General features: G+C 46.9%; 1 protein-coding gene across 3 annotated transcripts; it reads right to left on the reverse strand.

The window, feature by feature from the left end:
• Positions 1–231: 231 nt before the first annotated feature.
• On the reverse strand, positions 232–15,947 carry KDF1 (keratinocyte differentiation factor 1). 3 transcript variants are annotated; one of them, XM_069971539.1, is made up of 4 exons: positions 15,624–15,947; positions 10,506–11,462; positions 8,378–8,455; positions 232–2,223 (listed from the first exon to the last, which is right to left on the reverse strand). In XM_069971539.1, exons 2-4 carry the CDS (start codon positions 11,443–11,445, stop codon positions 2,141–2,143), a joined length of 1,101 nt encoding a protein of 366 aa, XP_069827640.1. In that variant the 5' UTR covers positions 11,446–11,462; positions 15,624–15,947; the 3' UTR covers positions 232–2,140. The 3 variants fall into 3 exon arrangements, with proteins under 3 accessions (XP_069827640.1, XP_069827639.1, XP_069827641.1); XM_069971538.1 differs by having other exon boundaries at positions 15,411–15,947; XM_069971540.1 differs by having other exon boundaries at positions 8,378–8,452; positions 15,411–15,946.
• Between the last annotated feature and the right edge of the window lie 1,643 nt (positions 15,948–17,590).

Raw genomic sequence — 17,590 nt, forward strand, 5'->3', positions numbered from 1 at the left:
GTCTTTTAATCTAAGTATGGTTTCACCTCCACCTATTTCACACTTATTGTATTCGTTCTGTATATGTAAACCAAAACCAAGAACACAGGCACAAAAAAACATGGACACATTTGCACTTTTCTGTAGGTTTCACTCCTAGTTTTGGTTTACAAAAGATTATAAAAGACTACAATACACAAGTGTGAACATGGCTGTAGCCTGAAAAGCTGATTCAATTGAAGGACAAGACTGTACATGACAGACACTTTATTGTGTGAATTCAGAGCCACATTTACATATTAACAGGCACATTAACACATAGAAATAAAAAACAAAAAAAACACAGCAAGCCTGATTTTCTCCCTCACATCCTCTTATAGTATATTCAGCAGCAGAATTTCTCAGTTCTAGTCCCCCAATGCACCCTTAAATGGTTGTAATTTAAATGGTGCTGAGCAACAGTTTCTATTTAAAAAAAAAAAAAAAAAGTCATGTTGCTCAATCTCAATGGTTTTTCCCCCTATATAGGACTAAAATTGAGGACCACTGCTACTGTAACTACTAAGGTAAGCCATGGTATGATCTGCATCCTTGTGTTTTGGCAATTGTGAGAGTATGGTGTGAACTAAATATAAAGGCTTTTATTTGTCTTAGAAAAGAGATGGATAACTAATCCAACGTTAACCCATCAACGTTTTGCAAATATATTCAATTAGCAAACGTGTCTAGGTTATCGACCACCATTCTGCTCTAAAAGCAGTGGTTAGACTAATATCTACATAGTGTTTGTGTGTCAACAAGAGGAAAACACTGGACATTAGTTTGCTATATGAATGTATTTGCAGAAATCTTCAACTTGAGAACAATGTTAAGAGGGGAACACCCCCTTTAAGGTTTAACCACCTAGTTCTGTTAACATTTTACTGACCAGCATGTAGATAGACATCTCCTAATTACACTTTCTATACAATTATATACACCTGTTGATAATTCACAGCTTCACCTTGTGGTGTTTTCATGTAACAACTCAAAAATGGAAAAGCAACAGATTCTCCCCCCAAATAAATCTAAAATTAAACTCTTAAGGCCGCATTCACATGTTCTGTGTTCTGTACGGAACACGGACATGGAATGCATGTAACGGAATTCTCCCCCACCCGGGCAGCATCTGTAATTAGATGCTGTAATAAAGCAGCAGCGCTTAGGCATACAGTTCCCCCACTCCGAGCATTTAATTACTGATGCTGCCCGGGCAGCAGTTACATACAGAACGTGAGAACGCGGCCTTATGCTGCGTTTACACAGACAGATTTATCTGACAGATTTTTTTATGCCAAAACCAGGGACAGACTATAAAAAGAGAACAGGCCATGAAGGAAAGATTGAGATTTCTCCTCTTTTCAAATCCATTCCCGGCTTTGGCTTCCAAAATTGGTCAGATAAATCTCTCTGTGTAAACGCACCATTAGTAGGTCCCAAGTTGGAAATTTCCTATAGTCTTTTTTAGAGTACCTTTGCATCTTCATGATAACAGACAACAAGCCCTGTATACCTTTATCTTAGTCATATTCCCTTTTATTATCTACTTCTGGCTTACCTTAGAAGTTTAGGGTAGGTTCTCATTACGATTTTGGGACACAAAACCATGGTTCACTGCTCTTCTTGAGTCTTAGCCCAAATGTGTCAGCCCTGTACATGCACCTCTATATTGGATTGCCATTTTGAGAGTATACACACAACATATGGACGTATACATGAAACATATAGGCAGATAATAATGTGAACCCATAAAGTACAAGTGTTTTTTTTTTTTATGCTGTTACCATGAAGATGCTTAGTCTGCATAGATGATTTAGAATAAAACCGTAGGCAGACCTTTCGTAACCCAGACTCATTTTTCATTAATTCGGAAAATACAAAAAATCTGTTTGGGAATGAGAACACAGCCTTTAAATGAATTCCCACATAGACTATTAAAAACGTCACCATTTACATAACATAGCATGCAAACTTGGCCAAAGTCGTCAAAGGGAAACAAAAAAAAAATAAAATCTACTTTCAGCTAGGAATTCACTTTGAACCTGGAAATGGCATTGCTGGCAAGTTAGAGGTGGCCACATATTGGATTTGCAAAAGAACACCGTGATGAGCTTGTCTTCCGTCAACAGTAGACCTTCAATAATGGTGCGCCTGAGGAGTCTGTTTCTGTGTCAGGCAAAGAATCATCTTTTTGCAAGGGAGATCCTGAAAAAAAAAAAAATTAAAATGTGTTCATGATCAAAAATTGCACTGGATAGGTAGTAGCTGCTAAATTGCTGGGAACCCTACTGATCATGGCTAGGAGTCTGAATGCAGTACAGTAAGGAGCCTAGCTGCTACATACAGGTGTATAGCACAGAGGTGGCAGATTGGCTTGTGTGCAATACTCTCACTTAGTAAACAACTCATGTCACAGAAGGCTTGTTTGGATCTCTCATGAGCTCCAGCCTACATCGCCACATACAGTATATCTTTACTTAGAATATAGAGCAGATAGAGTGCAACAGTCTGAAGCATTTTTGAGTGTTAAACATGAGTGGGAAGAAGATTATGATGGAGATCAATACACTCTAAGAATTTTAGTACTGAGAAACAGCTGAGTACAGAAGATCTAAAAAAAAAAAAAAAAACAACAAATGGGCAAATATATAGAACTAGGTAAACCATGCTATATGCTTCTGCACCATGTTTATTCTTTCTACCTGAGGTATTCCGGGCAAAATTTACTGATGAGCGATCCACAGGATACCACAGTAACTGATTGGCAGGGATAACAGGTTCTCTTTAACGGAGAAGTCCAGCGAAAATTTTTATTAAAGTATTGTATTGGCCCCCCCCTCCCCCCAAAAAAGTTATACAAATCACCAATATACACTTATTACGGGAAATGCCTATAAAGTGCTTTTTTTTCCCTGCACTTACTACTGCATCAAGGCTTCACTTCCTGGATAAAATGGTGAGGTCACAACCCGACTCCCAGAGGTGTGTGGGCTGTAGCTGCTGGAGAGGATGATGGCAGAGGGACACAGGGCACTGGAGGGATACGGAGCATCCCCCTGCCATCATCCTCTCCAGCAGCCACAGCCCACACAGCTCTGGGAATCAGGTCGTGACATCACCATTTTATCCAGGAAGTGAAGCATTTCCCGTAATAAGTGTATATTGGTGATTTGTATAATTTTTGTGGGGCAATACAATACTTTAATAAAAATGTCACTGGACTTCTATATTATATTAAGCAAGATAAGAAATCCTATTACCAGCTTTCTCTATATATACACTCAAAGTCCAGCGAGATGTGCCATTGTTTGCCAGGATCTTCAATTTCAATGAAGCACAATCCAGAGACTAGTATGAATATATTGGTAATTGAGGCCAGGTGCTTATTAACAAACCATTCAATAGGGCCTCCACCTAACTAATGACAACCTCCTCTTCTACAGAAAACACCAGCCTGTCTGCACTGAGTCCCATGATTCATCATGCTAAAGTTTGCAAATGTGAAACCTAGGAACATGACAAAATGTCCCTCTGCTATCGTGAGTTGCGACCTGTGCCCCCCCCACCCCCCCACCCCCACCCCCACCGGGACATGGTTTTTTTTTTTAACATTAGAAAACCTCCTTTGGGCTAGTGAGCCAGAGAAGCAGATGGGAGCCTAGGTAATGCCCGGCAACTGATGGATTGAGTAGGCAGTGGCATGAAAAACTGCAGTAAAAATGCAGCCATAGGCCGTGGCAGTACTGAGCACATGCGTGAAATCTGGTGCGATGTGGTACATGTGAAACTATCCTTAGACCATATTCACACGAGGCATAAATATCAGGCGGTTTGACACAGCCGTGTCAAATAGCGGCCGATGTCCGACACGTTCACCAGGCCAATAATGCAGTACCGGCCAGATGAACATCCCTTGATTTAAATTGGAATGCGAGCAAATTCGGGTGTGTCCGCACTCCAATTTACCATAGACCACAGTGTAAAGTACGGCTGTGAACCGTACACTGTGAGCACAGGCGAACAGTGTCCATACAAAATAGACCTGTCAATTATTTTGTACGGCTGTAATGTATAAACTTATGCTGTTGTTCTATTCACTGCTATGCAATTAAGCAGTGCCCTTGTTCATTGCTGAAATACAGCATGTGAATGTGGCCTTAGGGTGCCTTCACACAACCCAGATCAGCAGCAGATTTTACGCCGCGAATATGCAGCGAAATCCACTACGGATCCAGTGCCTATTCATCCCAATGAGAATACATAATCGCAGCAGAATTGACATCCCGCTGGGTGTATGTAAGTTGTATGGGACAATCAATGGAGAATCGTAAATGAGTACTCCATTGGAATTTTTCACTGTTCTCCCTGAGTTCAGTGATTGTTGTGTTTTGTTGGTCTATTTATGTATGTAAGTTAACCCCCCGCTGGCCGGAGCATATATTACCTGCTCCACGCTCCGGCTTGCTTTGGGGGTTCCCGGTGTCTGCTCCTCCTGCTCAGCCAATCAGTGCACTGTCCCACCGCAGCCACTGACTGCTGAGCGGGACGTCCAGCTGAGAATCCCCGGAGCAGGTGATGTATTCTCCAGCCAGAGTGAAATCAGCTGCGGATCTGGTGTGTGTAAAAGGCACCCTTTGAGAAGCTTCACATGTACCGCATCGCAGAGGATTTTCTGCTGCGGATCTGCAGCAGATTTGACATAAAACAAATAACCACAGCATTAAATCTGCACTGATCCAGACCATTCAATTAGTCAAATCTGCTGCGGATCCGCAGCAGGAAACCCGCTGCGATACGGTACGTGTGAAGATATTTTCCAGGCTTAGAAAAACGTGTCCATTTTCTTCCAGAAACCAGTCTTGTCCAGAGTTTGTGTTTGGTACTACAGCAAATAGAGCTGAATTGTAATACCACATACAACCTGAGGACAGGGGTTGGGTTGAAGTTGCTGTTTTTTTTCCTAATCCTGCATAACAGCATCATTGTTTTATTATAAACAAAAGTACCTTTTAAATTCTGAAAATAGGGTATCCTCTCATTCCTTTGACTAGTCAGAAAATAAAAGGGGCATTTCAGTTGAAGTAGTAAATGACTGCTAATGATATAGCCTGGTGACTTTCATTAGTGCTGATTACAGAGTATAGGCACCAGGACAAGGAAACACACATCTTGTAGAAAGAGCACCACCCCTGTCCTCAGATTATGTGTGGTATTGCAATATAGCTCCATTCACTTAAATGGAACAGAGCCGCAAAATCGACATTTTTACAATGCAAACTGCAGTATTTCCACCGTACTACAGAACTAACCAAATGTGAAAATGCAAAACATTATACCCCAGAATCCCCTCACCAAGTGCCTCAGAAAGGTGCTACCGAAGGCCCTATGCACACCACTATTTTCTACTGTACGTAAATCCGGATCCATAATGTTTTAGAAAGTCTGTAGTGAGCAATTACAGCCCATAGTGCATCAGTATTCTCCAATTCAGAAATGTACCGACGGCCAGGCTTGGGCCTACAACCAGGGAAAGCCCCTGCCATCTCCAAGAAATGTCTACAGAATTCCAGACAGCTACAGATGCGAATCCATTATTCTGGAGGAACCCATAGACTTCCACATGTCATATTTGCTAGCTTACTCTTCTAAATCAGTGCTTCTCAAACTTTTTCTACTGGAGCCTCACCCAACAGACCAAGGCAATGCCAGGGCCTCACCAGACTGACCAATAGAGCCTGGGCTTCACCATCGGTGGTGAAAGTCCATTTAAAAGCTGAAAATAATAATGCTAGGGCTACCTTTCACCAGTCTCCCAAGCTCGATATACTAATAAAACAAGTACAAAATAAGTTAATAATGTTGCTAAAATGGAGATTTTTGCAAACAGCAAAAGGACTAAGCAGATCATAGTTACTTTTGTGAAAACTGACTCCCCAGCTGAGCCTCACCAACAACTAGGGGGCCCCTCACTGATGAGGCCCCCCTCACAGTTTGAGAAGCACTGTTCTAAAGCATACACCCTTCAGTAAATATACCAAAAGGTGTCTGTAGCCAATAGGACTAGAGATAAGCAAATTTATAGAACAAAGCAAATCGCTTCATAAGCCTCCTGATCTGCTCATCAGTCGGCTGCTTTTGAAATCCACGCCGCTCCGTGCTGCTCCACCCCGGGTGCCTGGAAAAACTGGGAAACGTCTCCCAGGACTGGATTCAGCTTTTCCAGGCACCAGGGGTAGAGCAGCTCAGACTGTAAAGGCAGTAGGCTGATAAGCAGAAATAAGCTATTTGCTTCATTTGTATTGTAACCAGAAAAAAAAACTTAATAAAATTTCACAGCTGTGTGCATAAGGCCTTACTACAAACACCATGTGACGTGTGCACACAAAGCTTTATCACCTGTCCTTTTTTTCCCCCCTAGAGAACGATCATCATAGAGAACGTACATGGGACAGACGGCCGATCATCTCTTGTTGGGGGGGAGGAAAAAAACAATTCAGAATTTGACTTTTACATAATACATAGCAGAAATTTGAAAGGGGTATTCGGCTCAAACATAACTTTGCATAAGTTGCAGACCATGGCGAGACAAACAATTCATTCCATACTCCTTGTTATCTATTCAGTCTCCTTCCTCCAGTTCTGAGCAGCTGCTTTCTGCTGTGTGAGAGCTTTTCTCTCCCCCCTTTCGACACGGCCGACGTAAACAAGTCCCTATCTGCAACTTTGTAATAACTCAGTGAGTTTGTCAGCAACTTCACCTCAGATTAACCCTCCCTGCAATATAGAGAAGCTACAAAGTTGCAGATACAACCTGACAAGAATTTGTTTACATCAGCCGTCTCAGAAGCGAGAGGGAAGGAGGAGCAGCGCTGCTCTGTCTTGCAAAGACACCCAGGGAGCATTGCGAGGCAAGAATAGCATCTTTAATATGTTCTACAGAACAGCAGCATTATATAAAAAGTCTTCCATGGCCGGAGTACCCCTTTAATTATGCATGTGCATTATGATATCACAATGAATGGTTCTAAAGGGCAAATTCAGATCTACTGCACCGTATAAATTCTATCTAGAAGACTCTTGCGTAGTCTGATCTTGTTTGACTCACGTAAGAGACCACTGTAAATTACTTCCAATAGATCAAATGTTCTAAAACATCTCTTAATCTGGATTGTATTCACTGTCAGGCTCATGCTTGCAGCTCTTACAGGGCCATACATGCTTGGAGTTGTAATACTGCACTGGGCCATACTTTTACCATCTCATGTCCTATATAAAATCAGTGGAAAAGGACAGATGCCCTATTTTCATCTCCTGCCAACATGTCTAAAAATCTGATTATGGGAGAATTAACTCGAATTCCACTTTTCCTCTGGAAACTGTACTACCACTGAAATATGTCTTGTTTGCCAGGACTAAGAAAATGCGGACCTGCCCTATCGGCAGTGTTTACACTAGACAGTGGGCCGACCAGCTTACACGCAACTTGAACGACTGACTGCAGCACTTACAATACACATTAACAAATGGGGCACACAAAAGGTCTTCCCCGTAACCGATCAAATAATAATAATAATAATTACTAATAAATTTTATTTAAAGGGACTCCTTTGTAGGGAAATATCACTTGTCGTTCGCTTAACGAACACAAAGTGTCACTGTCGTTATGAACAACTTTTGACATGACAAAAGTTTTAATCAGTCTGAGTATTTAGACCCTGACCCATCATGAGAACGAGCAGGGAGAGGTCTGCGCTGCCCACAACCAATCAGATCGCTGCTTAAATTTTCTTTAAAAGAGGCTTGAAATATTAAAGCAGCAATCCGATTGGTTACTTTGGGCAACTGCTCTGCTGGTCATTTGTACAAGGTTTGATAAATCTCCCCCTTGTCTTTCTTATTTATGGTTCTACAGTGGGCACCCGACAGATTTTACCCCCAAGGGGCTTTTTTTGAGCCACTTCGCTTTCTGCCTTTTTTCTCTATCCTAAGGGTACTTGCACACTGCTGAAAAGTGACGGAAATGCCGTCGCATAATCCGCCGCTCGCGGACTGCGGCAGGCACGCGCGTCTCCGTCCGTGTCATAGACTCCATTCTACGCTGAGGGAATTCCTTCCTCCATCCAAAGAATGAACTTGATTACTCTTTGGACGGAGGAAGGAATCCGCTCGTTCATAGAATGGAGTCCATGACACGGGCGGAGACACGCACGCCCGCCGCAGTCCGTGTGTGGGCGCGAGCAGCAGATTACGCGATGGAGTTTCCATCACTTTTCAGCAGTGTGCACATACCCTTACACATCACAAAAATTCTACAAGTCACAGGCAGGGTAAATGGTCAGCACATAAAAGATTTATATACCTGGTGCGCTGTATCTTCTCATGTTTCGTGCTATGAGATCTGCAGTCGTCTCTTGTGAAATCTTCACATCAAGATCTGCTGTGAGAAAGAAGAAAAAAAAAAAAAAAGTGAACAAAGAGAAAAAAAATTACAAACCTACTATGCACTAAATGAGAAAGTGGCCCTTTCACACTGCTAAGAGTAGCAGGTTTTATTCCTCCCAAAAATTGTTCCTTACAATGATCAGTTAAGAATATAGAAACCTATGTTGCTATAACTGCATAACAGCACCATGCCAGATGAGCTGCTATACCAAACAACTCATGGACAGGTATAGTGCATCACTAAACCTGAACCATTGAAGACATATGGTCACAAAAAAACATGGCTGAATGACTCTAGAGCTGTACAAGGCCAATGAATGAGGTCAAACGGCTATGTGACTGCTTTACCGAGTATACTGTGCATCACTTGCCCCACAGTGACCGGCCTTTTGAGTAGGATTTTACCTCAGCCCTACAATTACAGTAGTTTGTTAGATGCCCTTTATTCTGTTGCCTCTGCTGTGTGCGAGTCTGGTTCACAATACAGACTGCACTAAGCTATTTTTCTTATAAATATTTCAATGTAAGCCATTTAACAGCAGTAATCCATTATGGCTGGAAGTAAACATTATGGGGGGCATTTATTAGGTCCGGCGTTTTTTACGCCAGACTTATAAATGCCCCCGCAGCTCCGGCGCTACGGGGATTTATGTAGAGGCGGACTGCCTCTACATAAATCCTGTGCGTGCCGGTGCGCACCGCCGAAAACCTACGCCAGCTGAGGACTGGAGTAGGTTTTCGGCGTACATTTGGGAGGAACGGATGGTAAATCACACGGACTCTGAGTCCGCGCCCACTACACGCCCCCTTTCTGCCCCCCTGGCGTACTCGGCGGAAAGTGCTGATTTGCGAATATTTTATTCGCAGATCAACCATTTGCGTATAAAAAAATACGCAAATCGGTACTTTCCGCCGAAAATCATCCGTTCGCCGGATGATACATGTGGCCCTTAGTTCTTGAGCCAAGCCAGAAGTGAATGCAAAGTATAAGGCCTCACTCACACGTCCAAATGTGCACCTGTAGTGCTCAATGCTTCACAGACCACTACATAGCAGAAGGTGATCCATGCCGCATTTCTGGGTCCGCACTAAGACCTGTGCTTTTTTTTTGGGGGGGGGGGGGGGGGGGGGTGGCATGGATCACAGCCGAACAGTGTGGATGGGGCCATGGAAATCTATTGGTCCTACGTTCTGCCTGAAAGTGTGAACAGAAATAAGGATGTGTGAATAGGGCCTTAGTCCTTCCTTATATTTCCTATTCCTTCTGAATCCACTTCTGGCTCAAAAATCTGCATCTGTGTCATTGTTAAAGGAGAAGTCCCACAAATACTAAGGATGGCAGGCAGAGGGAAAGGGGGGATAAAAATAACAAACAGGTAAACTCACCCCACCTTGTGCCCCTCCCAGGTACTGTTCAAAGCAGTCTGCAGCTCTGCTAGCTGAAACAAGTGATTGGCCGCTCAGCCAATCAGTGACTGGGGTGGGACATCGCCCCAGTCACTGACTGGCTGAGCGGGCAATCACTCAGCCGGGAACGTGACGCTGCTGCTGGAAGAGTTGAGTATGTGACGTACCCAGTTTCCAGCAGATGACCACAGCCGGCTGCTGTAAAGAAAGCAGCGCAACGTAGGCCACAGGATGGGTGAGTTCACTTGCTATTTTCTCTCCTCCGCCTGACCATTTTTGTTTTTGTGGGACTTCCTCTTTAATCTTTAAGAAATGGTAAATTTCAGCAGTCTCAAGTGGAGCAGTGGAACAGATTCAGTGGAGTAGGGCTCAACCACTCTCCCCACATGGGGATTCATGGTGTCATCAGGCACATCAATGTGATGATCTAACATTTTGGGCTGTATACATGATAAGGACACTAACATACGGCACATTTCAGTTCAATGTTTCATCCACATATTTCTTCTTCCTTATTGGGATCTGTTCCTAGTTAGGTAAGAAATATGCAAATGAAACCATATGAATGGAATGAGGTGGATCCGTCCACTCTTTACACATTCAAAGACACATCCCACCCTTCTCCCAATGATCCGCACCATCCTGGCTGGTCAGTCCAGATTCATGCATGCTTTCATTGCCACTATCTGGTGTTTTGCCACCATTCAGGCTGTTGTGCTGCTGCCCGGTGCCTCCTTTTTCAACGCTGCGGTTGGCAGGTCCACGTTTCCGTTGCTTCCGCGTGCTGATGCGTATAATGCCCCGCACCAGCCGACACTCTGCATCTTGCTCCTCCAGTTGGTAGTCCTGTGTCAGGCTGCTGATCAATTCTGTAATTTTGCTGCTCTTTTCCAGAAAAACCGTTTCAGAGGTGCATCTTGCCAGTTCATCAATCTGATGGAGACTAAACAATTCTGTGAGCTTGTGCCAGATAAGTTCATCAATCTCTGCACTGGACATGGAGCCACTCAAGCGGGGCAACTCTGGATCTGACTCCCGCAATGAGTAGTAGTCCTTGGTAGAACTGCGGGACAGTGGTGGTTGCAGTGGAGCAGGGGGCTCTCTAATAGGTTCTATGTCTATGGCACCCGTCTGCTTATTGTACACAGGCACACCCATTAACTTAAGGTCTGGGTAACTAAAACTATTCCCAAGGGCTGTCTTTTTGCCTCTGTCAGCAACTCGAGGAGGACGGGGGCTACTGGCAGGATGCCCATTCGCAGGTGGACAAGCTGTGTTCTCTACAGGACAGGGCTGGTAGATTTCAGGATCTTTCTGTGGACAGCGGCTACAAGACACCACGTAGCACAGAACTGCTTTGTAAGTTGCCCAGGCCCGGGAAAGTGAGGGACAGCATGGCGGCTCCTCTGGTGGGGTCTCAGCAGAACCCGAAATAAGAGTGATGTCTTCTGGTGGACTCCTACGTCGGGAACCCGGTTGACCTGATGTTTCATGTGGGGAATTGCGATTTGGGGAAGGAAGATTGGCAGGGGGGGATACCCGGCCATGAGAAACAGCCACAGGATGGGGTCGCGGCATTGCTTCATGAACAAGTCCTATGGGAAAAGCAAAATACTATAATCATTTTTACATTCTCATGAAAAACGCTTACACCCACCACATTTTCATATGAGACACAACAAGTGATTATTCTCTTATTGCTCTTCGGCAACATACAGCCTTGATCCTGGTTCTCTAAGGGTAAGTTCACACTTATTATCGTGAACAGTGTTTTTTTTTGTTTTGTTTGTTTTTAATCAAAACCAGAAGTGGGTCCAACACACATAAAAGGTAAACATCTTTTCATTGTATTTTTATTTTGTGTCGGCTTAGGCTATACATACTGACCTAAATCCAGCCTGACACAGCACATACACCATACATACATATACACCATGCGTTAATACACCTGGCACACAAGATGTCTTCCCTTTGCTTGTAAGGCAGGTGGGGAACCTTAGGCCCTCTAGCTGTTGCAAATGCCTGGAGAGCTGAAGCTGAAGCTTTGCAACAGATGGAGGGCCCAAGGTTCCCTACCCTGATGTAAGGCTTCATTCACCCGCCCGTAAAATTTGTCCGTAACTGCGGATATGCAATTATGGGCAAATGTATATACCATTGCTTTATAAGTGTCTATACACACATCTGTGCCATCAAAAAAAAACAAAACAACAAAAACATATCCTAGCGTGGACTGTAAATGCAGCCCGGACACCCCCAAGAGTCTATGGGATCTGCATTTCTTGAGGACGTTACCTCTGTAACACCTGCAAAAATACAGATCTGCAATTCTAGCTAGTGTCATTTTGACCATTCCTTTATTTTCCCCCCAAGTACTTTCCACTTTTATGGATTCTTAAAACATACAGACGATGCTATAAGACGCACTACCGACTAATTTTAGTAGGCTCAAAAAATGGTCAGCAAAAATATACTGGTGTGGTAGTGGTCCACAATTCACAGACCACTACACAGCAGATAGTGATCCATGCCGGGTTGGCAGTGAGACCTGTCCATTTCTTTTACAGGATGAATCACAGCCCCGTAAACACATACGGACATGTGAATTAGGCTATTGAAATCTATTGGTCCTATATTTCATTCACAATTGCGGACAGAAGTATGGACATGTCAAAAGTTCCTAAAAGTCCCCTAATGTGTGTCCCTAATACATATCTCTATAGATTTATACTGTTTAGGGATTATAGGGAACCTGTTAGGGTGCCCTGTGGTCTGCTGCCATGTTCCCTCATATTACTCCAGCTCATGCTTCCTCTGGAATTCGTGGTCCCCAAGGTGCACTGTCCCCCATATTACTCCAGCTTACTCTGGTCTGCCATATTATTCCAGCTTACTCTGGTCCCCCAGGTTCTGTGTCCCCCGTATTACTCCAGCTTCCACTGGTCCCCCAGGTTCTCTGTCCCCCATATTACTCCAGCTTCCTCTGGTCCCCCATATTACTCCAGCTTCCTCTGGTCCCCCATATTACTCCAGCTTCCTCTGGTCCCCCATATTACTCCAGCTTCCTCTGGTCCCCCATATTACTCCAGCTTCCTCTGGTCCCCCATATTACTCCAGATCCCTCTGGTCCCCAGGTTGTGTCCCCCATATTACTCCAGCTTCCTCTGGTCCCCCAGCTTCTCTGTCCCCCATTTTACTCCAGCTTCCTCTGGTCCCCCACGTTCTGTGTCCCCCATATTACTCCAGCTTTCTCTGGTCCCCCAGGTTCTCTGTCCCCCATATTACTCCAGCTTCCTCTGGTCCCCCATATTACTCCAGCTTCCTTTGCTCCCCCAGGTTCTCTCTCCCCCATATTACTCCAGCTTCATCTGGTCCCCCATATTACTCCAGCTTCATCTGGTCCCCCAGGTTCAGTGCCCCCCATATTACTCCAGCTGCCTCTAGTCCCCCAGGTTCTCTGTCCCCCATATTACTCCAGCTTCCTCTGGTCCCCCAGGTTCTGTGCCCCCCATATTACTCCAGCTTCCTCTGGTCCCCCAGGTTCTGTGTCCCCCATAACACTCCAGCTTCCTCTGGTCTCCCAGGTTCTGTGCCCCCCATATAACTCCAGCTTCCTCTGATCCCCAGGTTCTGTGTCCCCATATTACTCCAGCTTCCTCTAGTCCCCCAGGTTCTCTGTCCCCCATATAACTCCAGCTTCCTCTGGTCCCCCAGGTTCTGTGCCCCCCATATTACTCCAGCTTCCTCTGGTCCCCCAGGTTCTGTGTCCCCCATAACACTCCAGCTTCCTCTGGTCCCCCATATAACTCCAGCTTCCTCTGGTCCCCCAGTTTCTGTGCCCCCCATATTACTCCAGCTTCCTCTAGTCCCCCAGGTTCTGTGTCCCCATATTACTTCAGCTTCCTCTGGTCCCCCAGGTTCTCTCCCCCATATTACTCTAGCTTCCTCTGATCCCCAGGTTCTGTGTCCCCATATTACTCCAGCTTCCTCTAGTCCCCCAGGTTCTCTGTCCCCCATATAACTCCAGCTTCCTCTGGTCCCCCACGTTCTGTGTCCCCCATATTACTCCAGCTTCCTCTAGTCCCCCAGGTTCTCTGTCCCCCATATTACTCCAGCTTCCTCTAGTCCCCCAGGTTCTCTGTCCCCCATATTACTCCAGCTCCCTCTGGTCCCCCAGGTCCTGTGTCCCCCATATTACTCCAGCTTTCTCTGGTCCCCCAGCTTCTCTCTCCCCCATATTACTCCAGCTTCCTCTGCTCCCCCAGGCCCTGTGTCCCCCATATTACCCCAGCTTCCTCTAGTCCCCCAGGTTCTCTGTCCCCCATATTACTCCAGCTTCCTCTGGTCCCCCAGGTTCTGTGTCCCCCATATTACCCCAGCTTCCTCTGCTCCCCCAGCTTCTCTCTCCCCCATATTACCCCAGCTCCCTCTGGTCCCCCAGGTCCTGTGTCCCCCATATTACTTCAGCTTCCTCTGCTCCCCCAGGTCCTGTGTCCCCCATATTACTCCAGCTTTCCCTGGTCCCCCAGCTTCTCTCTCCCCCATACTACTCCAGCTTCCTCTGCTCCCCCAGGTCCTGTGTCCCCCATATTACCCCAGCTCCCTCTGCTCCCCCAGGTCCTGTGTTCCCCATATTACTCCAGCTCCCTCTGCTCCCCCAGGTCCTGTGTCCCCCATATTACCCCAGCTCCCTCAGGTCCTGTGTTCCCCATATTACTCCAGCTCCCTCTGCTCCCCCAGGTCCTGTGTTCCCCATATTACTCCAGCTTTCTCTGGTCCCCCAGCTTCTCTCTCCCCCATATTACTCCAGCTCCTTCTGGTCCCCCAGGTCCTGTGTCCCCCATATTACTCCAGCTTCCTCTGCTCCCCCAGGTTCTGTGTCCCCCATATTACTCCAGCTTCCTCTGCTCCCCCAGGTTCTCTCTCCCCCATATTAACCCAGCTTCCTCTGGTCCCCCAGGTCCTGTGTCCCCCATATTACTCCAGCTCCCTCAGGTCCTGTGTCCCCCATATTACTCCAACTTCCTCTGCTCCCCCAGGTTCTCTCTCCCCCATATTACCCCAGCTTCCTCTGCTCCCCCAGGTCCTGTGTCCCCCATATTACTCCAGCTTCCTCTGCTTCCCCAGGTTCTCTCTCCCCCATATTACTCCAGCTCCCTCTGCTCCCCCAGGTCCTGTGTCCCCCATATTACTCCAGCTCCCTCAGGTCCTGTGTCCCCCATATTACTCCAGCTTCCTCTGCTCCCCCAGGTTCTCTCTCCCCCATATTACCCCAGCTCCCTCTGCTCCCCCAGGTCCTGTGTCCCCCATATTACTCCAGCTTCCTCTGCTTCCCCAGGTTCTCTCTCCCCCATATTACCCCAGCTTCCTCTAGTCCCCCAGGTCCTGTGTCCCCCATATTACTCCAGCTTCTCTCTCCCCCAGGTTCTGTGTCCCTCAGCCCTGCACTCCCTCCCTGGGTCACCTGTATCCCACCTGACATGCCCCCCTGCTGCCACAGACAGATCATATAATATATAGGAAGAATAGAGGAGATTTCCGACCTGTTCTCAAAGTGGTGAAACCTTTCCGTCCCGCATACACTGTCGGTGTGGCTGCTCTCTCCCCGGTGTCGGTGTCCGTTCCCCGGCAGTGCCCCCTCAGCTGCACCACCCTTTGTGCCGACGCTTCTCCTCAGCTGCGCTCTGTCCCCGGGTTGGCGCTTCTCTCTCCAGCCTCCTCCGCTCCTCTCAGCATTATATGGCCACTTTACTTACATTCATCAACTTCACAAAGAGTTTGGGGGTCGGTTCCGGAATTTTCCGGGTTCCCCGCAGCCGCCACCTTCCGTTTCCGGTCACCACCGCCTCTACCTGTCGGCCAGGTGAGCGCCTCGGCCACACCCCTACCTGCGCACTACGTCATGCTTCTGGCAGGCTGGCGCGCCCCCTACCGCCCCTACACAAGTGTCTGCAGGCAATAAAGACCCCGGAGTCACGTCCCCTCATACTTAAGTGGTCCCACCCAAATAGATACAAATGCTTCAACGTATCACTAGAGAGAGTGGAAACATTCATTCTGGCGACACAGATACGTTTCGTTTTCACAAAAATGTATGTGCATCTATGAAATAAACTATTTGTCTTCGGCGAATATGGTGGTCTCCGGGAAAATGGCCGCTCCCTACACCTGTATGCAGTGAAAAATGGTTTTATACGCACACACTGGTGCGATACGACCTCTAGCGGTCACCGTCATCTCCACCCCTTCTATTCGGGCGATGACGTCACATGTTGCCAATAGAGACCTGCAGAGCAGCAGATGTTCAGAGAAGAAGGAAGATGGGGAGAGAGTGGAGATGATCTGCACATGAGAGCGGGTTATAGCGGGAGATAGAGAGTCAGCAGCCCGAGCCCGAGTGCCTGCATCCCCGGAGGAGTCCAGGGTGAGAGACATGGTGCTGGGACTATGAAGGTGACATCACTATCCTGACTGAGCTGCCACATTGACTCCCATAGCTCTTCTCTTTCTTGCCTTTGCATTCTTGTCTGTTTCTTGCAATGCCTTTAGTGCAGGGCAGTGCTCTGTGGAGTCTCCAGAGGGTCTTCAACCATCCAAGATCTTCCAAAGAGCCTCAGACCAAAGAAGCCAGACCTGTGCCTTCTCAGGGCTCTTCCTTCTGGAAGTCATCCAGCGGCCCCGGCATCTTCCTGCGAAAACTTTCCTCTGCGCCTTGTGCTTCCCCCAAGCGTTCAGCCTCTGCCCCCCACGGTATCCCTGATATACCTGAAAAGCCTTCATCCAGCACAAGCAATGATCCGTCTCCTAATCCTTCATCTTCAAAGAGAGAGGACTGTGTCTGTGAGAAGAGTATCAGTAAGTCCGTGTCCGTCCCCCACACCTTCACCTTGAAGCCTCATAGCCTTCAGTTACCTGAGGCCGCTCCCCAGTCCCTCCAGCAGGCATCATCTAGCAGTACGCTGTCTTCTTCAGGGGGTGACATTTCCCCTTCTCCCTCTTCTCCCAGTCCCCTTGTCTCAGATATTCCTGCAGAAAAAGCCCCGGAGCCCCTTAAGAACCCAGACGATAGTTTCCCAATTCTTTCTGATTTTGACTTAAAATCTCCACAATTGCCCTCGCCACAACAAGGCAGTAAGAGCCGGCGTGTGAATCCATCATCTGATGATCATACAGCCATCAGTTCTTCGCCTCCCACATCATCTTTGCTAAAATCGAATGGATCTTGCACCACCCCCTGTAAGCGTTCATCATCAGGCTCCTCACATACTTCCTCTCCTACTCAGTCCCCTCTTAAATCTCCGCTCCCGCCCTCATCCCGAAGAGCCTCTACTCAAGGTGAACCTTTTCCAGTCGCCCCGAGTCCACCGTGGTCGGAACTTATAGAGGCTCGGCGCAGGTTACTGGCGGTAGAAGGCCGCAGAAGGGCGCTGTGCGCATTAGAGATGCGGGTACAACAGGTCCATTGTGTATTTCTGCAAGCTGAGCTACGAGTGGCAAGGCAAAAAGAAGGATTGGCGAGACTGGTGGAGGCTGCAGGTCGGGCAGAGGTGCAGACCACTGTTCATGGGCAGAGAATTAGACGTGCCCTTCGGCACCAGAAACCGCGACTCCTTGCCTGTGCACTGTGTGTCCCATGGCCTAGTAAGCAGGAGCGACGTGGTGGACAGCATCCCAGACATCCACGTTGTGCCTTTCTTCCCAGTAGAAGTCAAGTGCTTAGAGC

This window comes from Dendropsophus ebraccatus, chromosome 5 (genome assembly GCF_027789765.1).
Source record: "Dendropsophus ebraccatus isolate aDenEbr1 chromosome 5, aDenEbr1.pat, whole genome shotgun sequence".
NCBI lineage: Eukaryota > Metazoa > Chordata > Amphibia > Anura > Hylidae > Dendropsophus > Dendropsophus ebraccatus.